General features: G+C 44.6%; 1 protein-coding gene across 1 annotated transcript in view; it reads right to left on the reverse strand.

Moving 5' to 3' along the window:
• The window catches only part of CDH4 (cadherin 4), a 676,299-nt gene that overhangs the window by 51,823 nt on the left and 608,832 nt on the right, over nucleotides 1–15,644 (reverse strand). Inside the window, exon 12 of the mRNA XM_086932873.1 lies at nucleotides 7,811–7,950. Within this exon, the coding sequence (XP_086788999.1) occupies nucleotides 7,811–7,950 (140 nt within the window). The remainder of the gene's footprint in view (nucleotides 1–7,810; nucleotides 7,951–15,644) is intronic.

Consider the following 15,644-nt stretch of genomic DNA (forward strand, 5'->3'; position numbering starts at 1 on the left):
AATTCAAATATTTTTCAGGGTTTAACACCAGTGATGCAGAAACGTTTTATTATAAACTGTTAGATAAAACAGGCATGAAAACAATGCTGACAAATTCTAAATTGATATATTCAGAAGCATTTTATGACAAAATGATGACATTTGGTTTTGATTATTGGAAAAATAATATTGAAACGAAATCAATTTGGGGTACAAAAGATTGGCAGGTGCAAGGCATAGAAGCACTGTTTAGAACCTGCATGATACCAGAACAAATGTTATTTTTAAATGACACTGTACACCAAACATCTTGTCTTGGCCTAGCTAAGAACAAAGAAATGAAAACACCGTCTATACCAAAGCCAATAGCTGAGAATACAACTGCAGATAATGAGTTAGACGTGTCACACATTTTACATTTCAACAGAACACATCCGGATTGGAAAAAGTGGTTAATCTGGCCTACAGACACAAATAGTTGTCAAGATAGATTCCTGAACAAAACACAGGGTTTAAAAATGACCAGATTAGACTCTAGATATTCCCAGAGACAACATCCAGGAATTATAACCACATACAGTGTAGGTAAACTCTGCCTAGAATGGCTAACTTCATCCACACTGGCTGAAATTAAGCAACACTTGTCTTTATTAAAAGATGGTGCTGATTTGCGCGATTTCATTCTTGGACCACGCAAACAGCGTCAAAAGCGTTTCATAGCGACCAGCATCTATGCTGCTTACAACGAGGCTTGGAAAGTAAAGCAAATTGAAACTGCTGAAAAGATACGAGAAATTGATAGTATTAATTTGGAAAAATCACTTTCTGTGGTAGACAATGGGTTAATGACTCTGTCTTCCAGAATATATTCTTTGGACAATATTGTATCCTCTGCCTTTGATGTGATAGACAGAGATTTGCTAATGTTACAACATGGCCAGTCTCAATTACGCTCTATTATAGAACTAGGCTGGACGCTGCAAAATCTTCGTTCAGGCTATGTGCCTTGGCGTCTGATAAACACAACGTCATTATTTTCCATTTTTAACCTTACTGATAAACAGATCAGTTTGGCACAGAAAGGAGCAGACTATACAATTTTGAGCATCGAGAAACTCGAGAGATTATCATTGACAATGTCAGAGAGCCCTGTCATTGAATGGATAATACACGGAATTATCACAATTCCGATAACAACTTTCCGATTTCATAAATGCCTTGAATACATACCTGCTGGCCAGTATGAACAATTGGGTAAGGGATATGTTAAATCCGAATGGAAATTACCATACACTCATTCTTGCTATAGTGACAGCGACAAAAATGTATTTCTTAGTGGTGACAACTGTAAACACTCACTAAGCGGTATACTTTTGTGTCAGGGTATTAATTTACACGGAGCATGTGATGGCAATTCAAACAACCTTTCATGCCACCAGCTAGTCACACCTGCAACTCAGATAGAGCCCTTCTTTATGCAACTCGCAAACGGGAGTTACATTCTAAGAACGGATCACAGGTGCTGTGGCCTCGCGCCCGGACTAAGTTATCTAGTAGAAGTAACGTCCATGGTCAAATGTTGTATGCAAGCATTGTTCCCGAGCGGGCCTCCAGACACAGTGACTCCCCTCTGGCCTCGTCTGAATCTCTATTCTATACGAATTGATACATTAAGCAAAATGAAATCTGTGCTTTTACAGACAACAGTGCCTATAACGTCATCTAAAGAGACGTATGATCTTCTAGTCGCAAGGACGGCTACTGAAGTCCATGACCTTTTATCAACAAATTGCCCCGTGCATTTCGTACAAATGCTCGACGAACTCCTTAACATGTCTAGTGCTACAAGCATCCCAGGCATATTTAAGACAGTCTTTACGGGACTGCTAACACCCTTCCAGGCAATTTTGGGAATCTTTCCTAATTTTGTGCACTCCATCTTTGGTGGTATTCCACTATTTTTTGGACTCATCGCAGGGATTCTATTTTTGACCCTTCTGCTACGTTATGGCAAGCCTCGGCTCAGACATAGCTCCCATGGGAATGGAAGAAACAATCCTAGCAATGCGCTACAGGGACAGGATAACTAACGTCCTCGGATTGGCCAGGCTGAGAGATCTAAACATGACCTGGTTCCTTTCATTCAGACCGATATGGCAAAATTGCATTTTACCTGTGCTACGGTGTATGCTTTGCGGCGATGAATGCGTGTTGGACATCTGTCTTTCACTTCCATCAGCAGTACCAATGGACGTCGATACTTTGCTCAGTCCAATAACGGCTCACGCATTGTGTTGTCCCCAGCGGCTACCAATCCTGATGACGGCATTCGTGGAGACTCCTGTACTACAGCCAAGTGGTAACAGTGGAGCGAGTGACAAAAGCAACATCATCCAGGTACAACGTTCTGTGAGCATTGCTGATCCTGCCTTCGATGACAGCAATCATTCTCACACCTGCCAAGTTACAGCGCTATCTAATTTGGTTGAACTATCACCTGATTTTGTAGACCAATTCTTTGCGAGCCTGTCTGATACGATGTTCTCACCCACAGAGAAACAATAACTGTTGAGAAGCTTTCCGACACACAGCGTTCCCATGAACTCTGAATTCGGCCTTCAGTTTTGATCAACATAAAACTGCCAGGAGCTTTGGTAAACTGATTTTTTCTTTGAATTGGACAATTTTTTAAAAATATTGACCCTCTCTTTTTGGCACGAACAATTCTTTGCTTAACGTAAAAACTATTCTTAGAGAACAGAAGCTTCACACTTCTATTTCTAAAAACACATCTAGAGACATAACAACATAACACCAGCCTCTAGCACACATATTATTACAATGCATTTTTATGTGATGATTTATCTCGCATTTCTTCTGTCAGAGATACTTCATGTGTAATTCTTTATGCATAATCGTTCATTGATTTCATATGCAATAATTTCTGAATGAATTACTATGCTTTTAAAACTACGTACAGTACCTAAATTCCATGTATTACAAGTACGCCTATTTCGAATGCATTTATGTATTTTGGGGTGGGCTATGTTACACCATGTTACACATGCATCTAATTGCTTAGTTTTAGTAATTTTGATGGACATGAATTCGTGGAGTGGGTGTCATGTGCTTATCTAGGTTCCTGATCGATACTGTGACCTTATGCCCCTATTCGGCTATAAATCCATTTATTCCCTATATTGGCATAACCGTTCAAGTGCGATTTTCTGTAAAGTCATCTCTGGCCTCACACGAGCAGAGCCACAGAGCCACATTCCAGCATGACTCTCTGCTACTTCCTTTGCGACCAATTAGTGCAATGACAGAGCAGCAGTCACTATCTGATATTCCTAGATAACACTCCGAGTTCTTCAACAAGATAAAAACTTAGCAAACCTGGAAATCCCCGCTTGCTATGTTTTGATTAGTAATGGAACTCTAATGAGCAACTGATAACTATCACTTCCTAGTGACATCTTTAATTGACGTCTTATGTCCAGCAAACTTGCGTCAAACCCGGCACCTGTCAGGTATAAATATTACCAACGTTGCCTTAAGCAATGAGCGAACATGTTGCTGATGCCAGCTGCCTGCATGACCCCGTGTTGGTAAAAACTAGCACTCTGTCGCTGCAGCCTGCTATCCTGTGGTGGTGAAGCTACTGATTACCATTATCGCCGCTACAGCGCGACCTATGGTGCAGTACGCTTGAGGAGCCGTGCAGCCGTCCTCTGCGAAGACATCCAGCCCAGCTGCCCGCGGACGCTGTCACCCCTCCTTCCTCGACGCGCTGAGAGAAGCCGCTGCCTTTCTCGTGCAGAGAAATCCAGTCCCGGCGCTTCCGGTTTACCCTCGCGGGTGACTGGGATATCGAGAGAGACCCCTGAAGGAGATACCAATCCTCCATCATTCTATTCAGAGGTATGGTGTTGACTAAACCCTTAGACGAGAATTCTTGAAACAAACCTTGGCAAAACCAACTTAACTTAAGCTACTTACTTACTCCCCCTTCTCACGTGTTAGGCTTAGGTCAGGCACACCGGGGTAGGCTTAGTTAGAAGCACCAGTTGAGTATGTTAGCCTAATGTATATATGACTGTATATATGTTTTATTACTTTTAAACCATTGTATGGCTAAGAAACCATATCAATGCTTTTACAGTTCTATTTCGCTATTCTTATCTTACTGTACGTACTTTTTATAATAACAGTTATTGCAATTGTGGCAATACATTTCTCTTGTATGAGAAGAAAGACTGTTCAATAAATGTTAACCTTTATTGATACACGCCCGTCTCTCTATTCTCTACATACTGTGAAAGTAAACTGCACTAGACTGACTGAGTGAAATCTATGTCTATTGTTTCACACGACCCTAGAGATCGACTCTTGATCTGAGGAGCAAAGTTGTCATGTTGCACGGTTGTTGGAAAGCTGAATCCCTTCTTGTCTGTGCCAAGGAAGCTGATCACTTCCTATGCAGAGAAGAAAGTTTCCAGTGACCTCTGAGCTAGTTGGTAACACAACCCAATTAAGTTTAGCATAGTCAGTGGAGGCCTGGAATATAAGCAGTTCCACGTCGATACTACTGTTTATGTTATTCCAATGCGCAGGGCCTAGTGGGAAACTAGGAACTACACTACACCCCCAGGCGCACTGCCTGGGAGCGGTCCTCCAAGAAGGACCTCAACCAGCAGACCGCCGTGCCCCGGATGCCGACCTGCTCGACACGGTCGACCAAGATGTTGTGGTCGATCGTGTCGAACGCGGCTGACAAATCCAGGAGCACCAGGGCCTGGGGAGAGCGCCTGTCTGCACAGTCTCGGAGTGTGTCCAACACCGCGGTAACCACTGCCTCCGTTGAGTGTGCAGGCCGAAATCCAGCCTGATGGGGGTCAAAGCAGGACGACTCCTCCAGAAAGTTAGAAAGGATTTTCGCCACGTGTGCCTCTAGAATTTTTGCCAGGTAAGGCAACAGGGAGATGGGCCTGTAATTTGCCTTACATGCAGGGTCAACCCCGGGTTTTTTCAGTAGAGGTATGACGGTGGCTTTTTTAAAGGCAGACGGGACTATGCCCAACGAGAGGGAGTCATTAAGGAGGGAGAGTACAGGGCTAGGGTAGGCGGAAAAGCATTCTTTCAGGATGCGGAGGGGGCAAACATCCAAAGGGGAGCCGGATTTGACTCTCATCAATAATTCCGTCAACTGGCCCTGGGTTATAGGTTGAAAGTTGGTTAGAGTGGCCGAGCCGGACTTGATTGCCATGCCAGTCATGATTAGGGTCTTTGATTGGGCAATGCTAGACTTTATATCTGAGATTTTGTCACTAAAATAGGTGTTAAGTGAGTCGCACATGCACTGAGTAGGGATTACTTTAGGACGGACATTCTCCAAGTTGGTCAATTCGTTAAAGACAGAAAAAATATCCTTAGATTTGTTTGTTGAGTCTAGGATACGAGAAGAGAAATACTCAGTCTTCGCTGCAGAGATGGCATTCATGTATTCCTTCCTCGCCCTGGTATATTTAATTTTTCCCTCAGTATCATAATCGCGGCGCCACAGACGTTCAAGACGCCGGAGGGCCAGTTTCCTGCTTTTCAGGTCGGCTGGAAACCATCTATTAGCGTCTGTGCGCCGTACTAATCTAATTTTTTTGTAAGGGGCATGGAGGTTGCTTGCCGCTTGTAACCAGTCGGTTATAGTGGAAACAGACAGGTTTATGTCATTGTCCAAGGAGGGGACGTCATTGGCTAGTGACTGTAAGAAGGCGGCCTTGTCCATTGCGTTCCAGTTTCTGGCTAATTTTCCAGCGATTGGCGCAGTGGTTCTAATATGCTTAACACATATCTTAAACCTAAGAATGAGATGATCTGACCATAGACAAGGGAAGGTTAGCGGGGAGGACACACAGGTGGAGTTAGACCACACTTGGTCTAATATGTGTCCTTTGTCGTGGGTCGGGGAAAGCACCAATTGCTTGAAGTTGAGGTTAGAAAGAAGGTCAGTCAATTCCGCCGATTGAGAGCCCTCTGCTGGGTCTTTATACCAATAATTAAAATCTCCTACTAACATGACCCTGGTATGATCCAAAGCCAGGTTAGCAACTTGCTCACTAAAAGCCATAGGGAACAGTGGCATTGAAGTGGGTGGTCTGTACAAGAGAACACATGCTATAGTCATGTAGGGAGCAGCGATTTTTAGTACCAGGTTATCTGTATTGGCTAAGGTCATACAGGTAAGAGCGGTGACATTCACACTGGAGTGGATAATCGCAGCGACTCCACCTCCTCCTTTCCCGGTATCGCGGTCCGCCTGAATAATGTAATAGTCAGATGGCAGTGCTGCTAAAATATCGGGTGCTGAAGTAGGGGTTAGCCAAGTTTCGGCCAGAAGGAGGATGTCTGGTTTCTCTGTGTCTAGTAATAGGAAGATGTCCATCTGGTGCTTGACAAGGGAGTTAGTGTTAAGAAAGATTCCTCTTTCTTCCCTCCGTCCTTGTCAGATTTTCCTCCCTCTTTCTTCCCCCCTTCCTTGTCAGATTTTCATTCCTCTTTCTTCCCCCCTTCCTTGTCAGATTTCCCTTCCTCTTTCTTCCCTCCGCCTTGTCAGATTTCCCTTGCTCTTCCTTCTCTCCTTCATTGCATTTCCTTGCTGTTTTCCCTGCCTTGTTCTTCATACTTTAAAAGTCTTCCCATCGCTTCTCGTTCTTCCCTCCTTACTCCTCATAGTTTGAGTCTCAATCTCACCTGCTCTTACTCTCCTCCTTCAATGTCATTTATTAAGTCTCACCCTCACCTGCTATTGCTCACTTCTTCCTTTGTCAAATTTTAAGCATCTTTCACTCCCTGCCTCTGCCTCCCCCTTCGCCATACTTTAAGAATCCGCCCCTCGCCTTGTGTTCCACCTCTTTCTGCGTATTTTAAGGGTCTGCCATCTCTTGCTCTTCTCCCTCCACTGGTCACCATATTCATTGACTTTACATTTAACTTACGCCCCACCTCCTTATTTGTTTATAAAGATGCTGTCCTTCACCAGGCCCTTCTGTTCCTACTTGACTGTTGTCTAAAAGAGCCTATCGTTCAGCTGGCTTCCTCCATCGCCCCTCCTTCATTATCTCTGCTCACTCCATGCACTCTTGCTCCCTCTGGCCTGGTCCTATGTTGAGATATCTTTCCACTGATCTTGCTTGGCTTCTCTGCCCCTCATTGTAAGATGTTTTCCTTCTCATCGTCCTGTATTTTAACAGTTAATGCTTCGCCTTCTCTCTTCTACCCTTCCTTGACGTATTGTAGGATTTGTGCTTTGCTCCAACACTCTCACTGTATTTTAAGATGTTGTCCCGCGTCCACTCTTCCTACGCTGCTTTTATTATGTATATGCAGTCTCGCGAAGAACCTGCAAGATGAGTTTCCCATAGTTCCTTTCATTTGATATGCCTAGAGAGTTAATTGTATTTTGCCCAACAGTCTGACTGATTGGTTCTCCCACATTTTGTCTCATTGAAGTGGAGCGACGTTTTGTATTTCAATGGATATTTACATCCTTAACACTCACCAAAAACATTTTTGAGTGCCTGTGCAAGTCATGGAATTTTTCTCCCACGCAAATGTTTTACATTATAAGATGCCTAGTGTACACCTCTTGTGTACCTTTTTCATGCATCAAATAGAGCAATAGGCAGAAGTATGGTAATGTTACGCAAGGTTGCATTTTGATGCAAAAGTCCACATATTACAATAAAATATAGCCTAGCTTTCATGTGAGAAATTGCTTTTCACCTGGTCAACATCATTTCCTCACCCTCCTTGTGTTTCAAACCCCTGTCCTCACCTGGTCTTCCTCCCCTCCACCTTCCTCGTCGTATTTTAAGATGTTGTCCCTCACGTCGTCCTCTGGATCAATGAGGAGTTGCTTTGTGTGCCGTTCCTTTTCCCTGCGCTTCATCCACACCACGAAGAGCAGGACCATAGCTGAAGCAAGGGAGGAGAGAAAGATGCATGAGTACACAGACGGAGCACCCATGTGTCCACTCAACCTCTCACTCCCAGGGGCAGACAAAAGTAAGTTACTTGCCTGTGACTGCGGTTATCCAGTATCGGTATCTTTCACAGATTCACATGCCCGAATCATTCCCTGTCATCGAGATTGCTACTCCTAATATGTTCTTTGATGTCCCTGTTACTATTCTTACCAGCCTTGGTCTATGAGGCCATCGGCAGGAATCTGAAGAACGTCTTCTGCTAGGAGTCAGAGGCTGCTGATGATCTTAGATTAGGACAAGGGAGATAAAGGTGTGTGATGTCAGTTTCACAGCCCCTGGCATTTTGTTGAATGATGCCCACGTAGTACCTCTTAATGTTCTACCTTTTTGCATTCCTTACTTAACTGAGATGTGTTCACCTTATACAATAGGTGCCTCATTGTCCAAATAAGAAACCCAAATCGAAATATTTTTCCTCTGACAGGCCCCTCGCTGAACCAGACACGGGTGTAAAAGATGGCCCCTTGCTGAATCATTCCTCTCTTATTTTCCCTACTGTCTTCTGCTTTTAGGATAAAGCACCTCTTTCTAAAGGCTGCAAAGGGTAAAGTATGGGAAAAGCCAACAGGTCTCATCTTTGGAACCTACTGGCTTTGCTAATGGTTTTTAGCTAAGCTGCACTGCATTGATAAATAAATAAATAAATTCCTGACACCATGCAGCATTGGTACAGAATAAAAAAAAAGCCTTTGAGGAAGCCGAATGTGTCAGATTGTAGGCATGTGCACCACTCATACCCATGCCAACAAAATGACGCACCCATTTATTTTGCTGTTTTGGGGACAGATCCAAGTTGGATTGGTTCTTAAAGGAAAAAGAAGCAATGCAGCATTTTTTTAAGTGGGTGGGGAGGTGGCAACACAGGGCCATTGGTGGATGAGTGACAGCAACATAAAAGACGCGGGGAGGGTGGAGGCAAAACAGAGGGTGCAGGTGGGGAAACAGTACTGGGCACAGGGGCCGGAAGCAACGTGGAGGATGCAGGTCAGGGGCGGAGCAACACAGAGGGTGAAAAAACACGGACGAGGGAGAGCCACGTGGAGCTTAGTAGGAGAAGCCCATGGATGAGAAAAAGGAACCGTGAGCGCAGCACAGATGGACCAGGTGTACATTAGGGAGACAGTGGAAAACACATACACTCTCGTAGAGTGCTTACACAAAAAAAGAAAAAAGTAGTGCTGGGAAATCAGGCGGTGGAAGGACACAAGCAATGGATCCATGGACCGGAAAAGGGCCAAACACAAGAAGGGGAAGGAAAATCCAAACAAGTTTAATAATTAGCAAGCAAATGAGGAAGATAATAAGCCTACCAATGGCAATCAGGGGATGGACAGTAAGCCTAACAACAACACGTCTCTCAACAGCCTGAACGCGATGTCTAGTAGGCAAGACCTAAAAATGAAGAGCGCCAGTACAAAAATACCAACTGGTTGAGACTCGCATAAACCAAGGCTTGCTGATCACTTCCAAGCGTTGGCTTTCAATTGCTGATTCATTCACCTTAATGAAGCATCCAACAGTCAGCTCTTTCATTTGAAATAGTGGAGGACGCCGCCTCTTTTACCAGGTTGTAGTGGGGTGAAAAGAGCATGGGCTATCATGGAGGGAGGCAGCAGGGCCAGCCTTAACGGCATTACATAGGTATTTGAAGGCATGTGCTCCTCCTCTTGGGACACCTTGAGGCTGAATAACAGAGGTTTACAGTTCTTTTATCCATCTCAGAAAGATGAAAGGCTGAGCTGTACCCACTAGGATTCGAACGTATGAGCTGGAGGCTTGACACAGATTCCTGGAGTGGACCAGTCCACTCAGCCATCAGACCCGGTATATAACCAGCTGGGAGGGAAGTGGGGGTGGCGAGCACACTTATGGCATAGGAATATGGGTGGAATCCGTAACTATAAAAACTGATTTTGTGTCGAGAAATAAATGTCATCCGAAATGGTGCAGTCAAACCGGCGAACACCGACCCCATAATTTGCCACCTTGGCGTGACCTTTAATACAGCGGATTTGTGCTTTGCTTCATAAACAGCTAAAGCGCCTTTTAGTTTTCCGATCAGAAGAGGGAAAAAAGCTGCATCGAAAGGTCATAAATGCGTCTGACCGGGGAGCGAAGGTGTCCGCACCGCCGAGAGTTCATACCATGAGGAAAAGCAATATGGCTCATTACAAGTAATGCTTACCCTGGTGAACAGCAGCCGTGCCCAGGGGAGGGGACGAGCCCCCGGAGTTGGTTCCCCCTCCCACGTCCTACCTTCTATTGATGTAATGTGCGCACCGGAGGCAGAGGTTAATGCTACTGTAAATACCTGCAGAGTCAGGCTTCACAGAGAACCCCTGGGAGGTGCCATTTAGCTCCGCCGCAGCAGAGAAAATTATATATATTTTAAACCGCTAACCTTCGCTTGAAAATGGCGGTCTGGTAACCACGAGCGATGAGCCGCCAGCGGCAGGCTGCAGCGAACAATGCGCGAGACATCCCACAGCAAGTATGGCTTCTGGTTTGGAGCATTGGCCTGCTCTTCACAGGGAGTCTGTGAGCTGACCTGGAGAATCGTGGTCTTTAGGCAGAAGAATGACGCTTGAAGAGACTCACCGTGTACACATTAAATATAATGAACACAGCACAAGTTCACAATGGCACACATACTTCCGGCAGATTCTATATCCATACACCAAGCATTTAAAGTACAACAACACTTCAAAGCTGGAGTTTATTTAATGCATCTTTAATCTACATATACTACCTTCCTTTATGCATCTGTATACCTTCCATGTAGTTATGGATCTATATATTAATTACTTTTCTTCTAATTCAGCATATCTAATGCACTACCTTTTTCTCTCCCTATACCTCTATCAATATAACCTCTACCTCCAATCTCGTATTCATGCCAAACACCATACCACTATGATCCCCAAAACAACCCTTTCTAGACTTTTCCCTCCTCTACCCCTCCTTGCATCATCTCATACCTCTTTTACGATTCAGATCTCCCAAGACAAGCCTTTCTAAACCCATCCCTCTGACTCTTCCCCCTCCGACTCTTCCCCCTCCACCTCCCTTGTACTCATCCCAAGACTCCTCTTACCAAAAAAAAAGTTCTAAATCCTTTCCTCTTCTATCCCTCCTCTATCCTTTTCAATCCAAATAACAGACTAACATGTCCACCACTCAAATGAATTTCATATTTCACTATGCTAATTCACCTCTAATCTTTTATGGGTTCTGTAGTAGCATGCTACTTGCCGAAAAAGCGCTTCAACACCTCATAAGGGGTAGCAAGCGCTATATAAATGCAAACCTTTTTCCCTCTTCTATCCCTCCACTATCCTTCTCAATCCAAATAACTGACTTACATATCCACCACTCAAATTACTTTCATATTTCACTATACTAATTCACCACTAATCCTTTATGGGTTCCGGAGTAACGTGCTACTCACCATAAAAGCGATTTGACGCCTCGTCAGGGGTAGTAAGAGTTATGTAAATGCAATTACAAAACAATAGCACGCCGTCCTTGCAGTACTGCTCCTAATGTCTAACATGATGAGGGTGTCCTTAACTGCAGCGAGAGTCCTCTTACACGTATTATTCACAGGGCGCTTCTTTTTGCAGCCCGCAGTGGTTGTAATCGTGATCTTCGTGACATTTTATTTGAAGCGGAGTGAAGCTGGTTGGTGGCAGTACTGAAGATTTCTACTCTTAAGTCTGATCTTCTGTTTTCAAGAAGCTGAAAAGGTACCTTTTTGGATGACATGCCTTCAGAGAGCAATGTCCTTTCTGTTAGGTGTAGTCTGATGGGACAGTCGATGGTACTATTGTTGGCGCAGGTGCTGCTGCCAATGGTGGTGTTGCTGATAGAGGAATCCTTGAAGGTACAGAAGGCACTGCAAATTCTCAAAGTAACAGCAGTAATGTTCTTAGTTTATTTTATTGAGGTCCATTCTAAAGCTAGAACCTAGCGCAGAAGCACAGCAGATTTCTGTGCATAGCACCAGAATGTGTGCCGACGCGATGTGAGAGACTTGCAGAACATGTGAGTAGAGAGCACCATGCACATGTGAGGACACAGACATGCAGGTCCATTTACAGTGACAAGTAAGGTAATAGATGCATACGAATAAAGAGAAGCAAGACTGAGGTATGAGATATGGAGGGACGTGTTACAGTCAGGACAGCTAGAAAGACTGCCAGAAAGCGGCTTTTGAGACTTTTTCTGATTTCACGACTGAAGGAGCATGCCTGAGGTGCACAGGGAAGCTAAAAGGTTTGCAGCCCTCATCTCCAAGGCTGCAAATAATCCAGTCTGCAACCATTGTATTCCCTTTTTAATAAGGGCTGGCCCCTCCCAGCAGCATGTGGTTGTATGCATTAAGACTGGGTCGCAGAGGTATTTGTGGGCGAAATTCTGGGAAATATAATTGTATTTACGTTGAGGATGCCAAGGGCAACTACTACCATTCCAAAGACAGGGCTTGCTTCTGAAGTCCCCGGCTGCACGTGGAAATAACCTATTTTAATTTAAGTTCTGCCACTGGAAAGGTTTGTTTCTATGATGTGCTGTTTTGGGAAATGCATTTGTCTGAGCACTGGGCTACCCCAACACTTCCTCTGTTTTAATTAGAGAGGTGTTGTGGGAAAGCCCCTACGGTATACATGATTCTGCCTCCGGTTGATGTCTACAGTGGCGAGTAAAGACTAGACTTATGATACAACCTACAGATGCATCGTTTGTTGCAACTACACGCTGCAAAAATGTGTGCCACTCTGTTAACTAATTGTTTATCATTTCGACTATTTTTAACAACCTAGCATAAAAAGATGGGCCCTCTTTTAGAACTCTTTGCCAGTGATGCAGGTAAGCATTCTTACAAGGCATCAACAGTGATTTTTTCTTATTACACCTTTCAATCTATCTCTGCTTTTTATAAAGGGCCCCACCATTGATACAGATCTAGGGCCTTATTTATGAGGCCTTGCAACAGTTTTGCGCTGCCGGTGTGTCACTTTTTGCGACGCATCAGCGGCGTAAAACATGCCCCCTGTTGCGCCCTATTTACAAAGTGGCGCATCTAAGCAGATGCGTCACTTTGTAAACCCCTGTGCTACATTATACCTGCGTCCGGTATAATTTATGCAGGGGGGGGCGTTCCCACGCAGGTAAGCCTTGTAGAAGTGACGCAGTGAAATCTATTTCAGTGCGCCACTTCTAGATCGCAAATGCATCAATATCTTACGCCTGCCTCACAGCAGGCGTAAGACTGACGCAGGCCATTTCAATTTGGGGCTTGCCCCATGGAAAGGACACATTGCTGGAGTTGCATCACTTTTGTAACATACTCCAGCAATGCGTTACTTTTGAGCATAGATAAGTCAGAAATACTGATGCATCTGCGACTTGATGCGTGACACAGTAAATATGACACATCCGTCATGTCGCAAGGAGGGCGCACTGGGAAGTGACGCATGGCTGCTTTCACGTAGCGATGCTTCACTTCTCATAAATGAAGCCCTTAAAGGTTTGCATCCTTTGTCTATTACGAAGTAACTTTCACCTTGTGTGAACACATTTCTTCCTGTTTGCGGGTGTGCAATGTTCTTGCACCCACTGTGTAAACGAATTAGTGAACCTGCTGAAGCTTGTGGACTACAGCAGTGTTGTGGCGCAAGAATTCCAGCGCAGAGGCTCCAGCTCACGTCTCTTCAAATTCCTAGGTCTGCTTCTCCCAACTAAAAAGGGAACAATTGTCAGGCTTTAGGCGAATCCCCACCATGAGAGGCCTATCAGAGCTTTTTAATGGCCGCTTGGGCTGTGCTTTATAACCGTACCAATAGCATTATTCCATCTGGCCAAGTGTGTTGCCTTTGTTGGTAGATTCCATTTGGCAAGTGTAGAGATCACAAAGTGCACCGCCTCGACTTGCAATAGTCAGCACAGACATATTTCTTCAGAGGCATTTCCTTTACGTACCAATATTTCCAGATATCTTCGTTCAAATGTATCAAGACCACAACTCCCAGAATGCTCAAGGGTTTTTTGAGGCAAGTCCAGGTCTAGAACACTGCATCCTTAGTGGCATGGAGTCATCTGGTGAGTTTAACCACAAGTGGAATATAACCTCCTAATCCCTGCTGAACGTTGTCCCTTCATAGCAGGCCGATTTTCCACTTAAAAGTTGTTTCAAAAACATTATGGAAAATATTGGCCAGGTAAGACTATGTAGTTAAGTATGGGTTGGCTCTACCTAATTCCACATATGTGTACCTTGACTATATAGATATAAATTTCTTTGACGTATGTAGATGTGGAGTTGAGAATAGTAAATCTATACATATCAACGCACACTGACCTTCTCCAAATTTTGGTCCTCGATATTTTGCCCACGATGCTATGGTAGCAAGATCTGTTTGGAAGTTGAAACCATATTTTGGCATACAACCTGTAGCAGTGGTGTAGCAAGGGGGATGATTCGCCCGGGGCGGCATGAGTTTTTGGTGTGCCGGCCCCCGCCCTCAACTGAGGCTGCCGCGGTACGGCAAAAGCAGGGACCGCCACGGGCAGCAAAAGATCTAGCTACGCTACTGATCTGTAGGCCGCCAAAGAGGTAGCCATAGATCCGCCGGTGTCAGCCTGTGTGCGCACCAACATCAGTTTAAAACAAAATCGCACGGAGGCTGCGTTGGGAATCGGCCGACCTTTTCTGTCAGCTTGTTCTACTGAGCAGTCAAAATACATCAGGAACAGCAAAACAGTGTCAAACTTTTTTCCAAAAGAGAACCTACTCTCGACAAATTAGCGGCTTTCATGTCTGATGCATACTTCGAAAGCTTTTGAAGGCGAGAACATCCGAGCATTAGAGAGAGTGTCATAAAATATGTCTCGACGATGAACACCCAAAACAAACGTGCCACAGTGGATGTGGCTGAAAGGAATAAAGCGGTATTACAATCCACTTTCAAACCAAATCCATTGAAGCTAAAGGACTTTCAAGTGCTGCAAATCAATTTGTGCTGAGAGGGGTGGGATCTGCTTACCATGGGTAATTCTGTTCTGTGTTCCCTCCCTTGACAGCATACTGCCCGCGCAAGTGGCGACGGCTTAGCTGGGAGGGAGGGAATAGTGTAATCACACAACTTATATTGATAAAGTCCAAGCAACCAAACCTAGTCATGATAGCAGCAATTGCCAAGGAGTTCCTTGACCATCCAGCAAGGTCGTCCGACCGAGGCACACAGGGGTACGTGGCAGATTTGTATGATAATCACTGACTATGGTAATGAGTTGCATTTAGATCCATTGTTTGTATATTCCTTTCATGTGGAGGTACTGAAAATGTGGCGCCGGTCTGTGCCTATGTTAGACATTCCTGCCTTGCAGTCATAGGGTGCATTTATTGTGTCATTAGGTTCACAGAAGACTTGTGGCATACTGAGTACATGTATTGCTGGTGGTGTGATATTTCTTTCAATAGGTGTTGGGTCCACAGAAAACAAAACACGCCTAGGACCTTGCACCTATTCAAAGACACACCTGATCGCTTGCCTCAATGACATCTTCTGCATGGGGAGTGCCTGGCACAAAGAGGGAAGATGAGACATGAGAAAGAAGAGCGAG

This window comes from Lissotriton vulgaris, chromosome 7 (genome assembly GCF_964263255.1).
Source record: "Lissotriton vulgaris chromosome 7, aLisVul1.2, whole genome shotgun sequence".
NCBI classification, from domain to species: Eukaryota; Metazoa; Chordata; class Amphibia; order Caudata; family Salamandridae; genus Lissotriton; species Lissotriton vulgaris.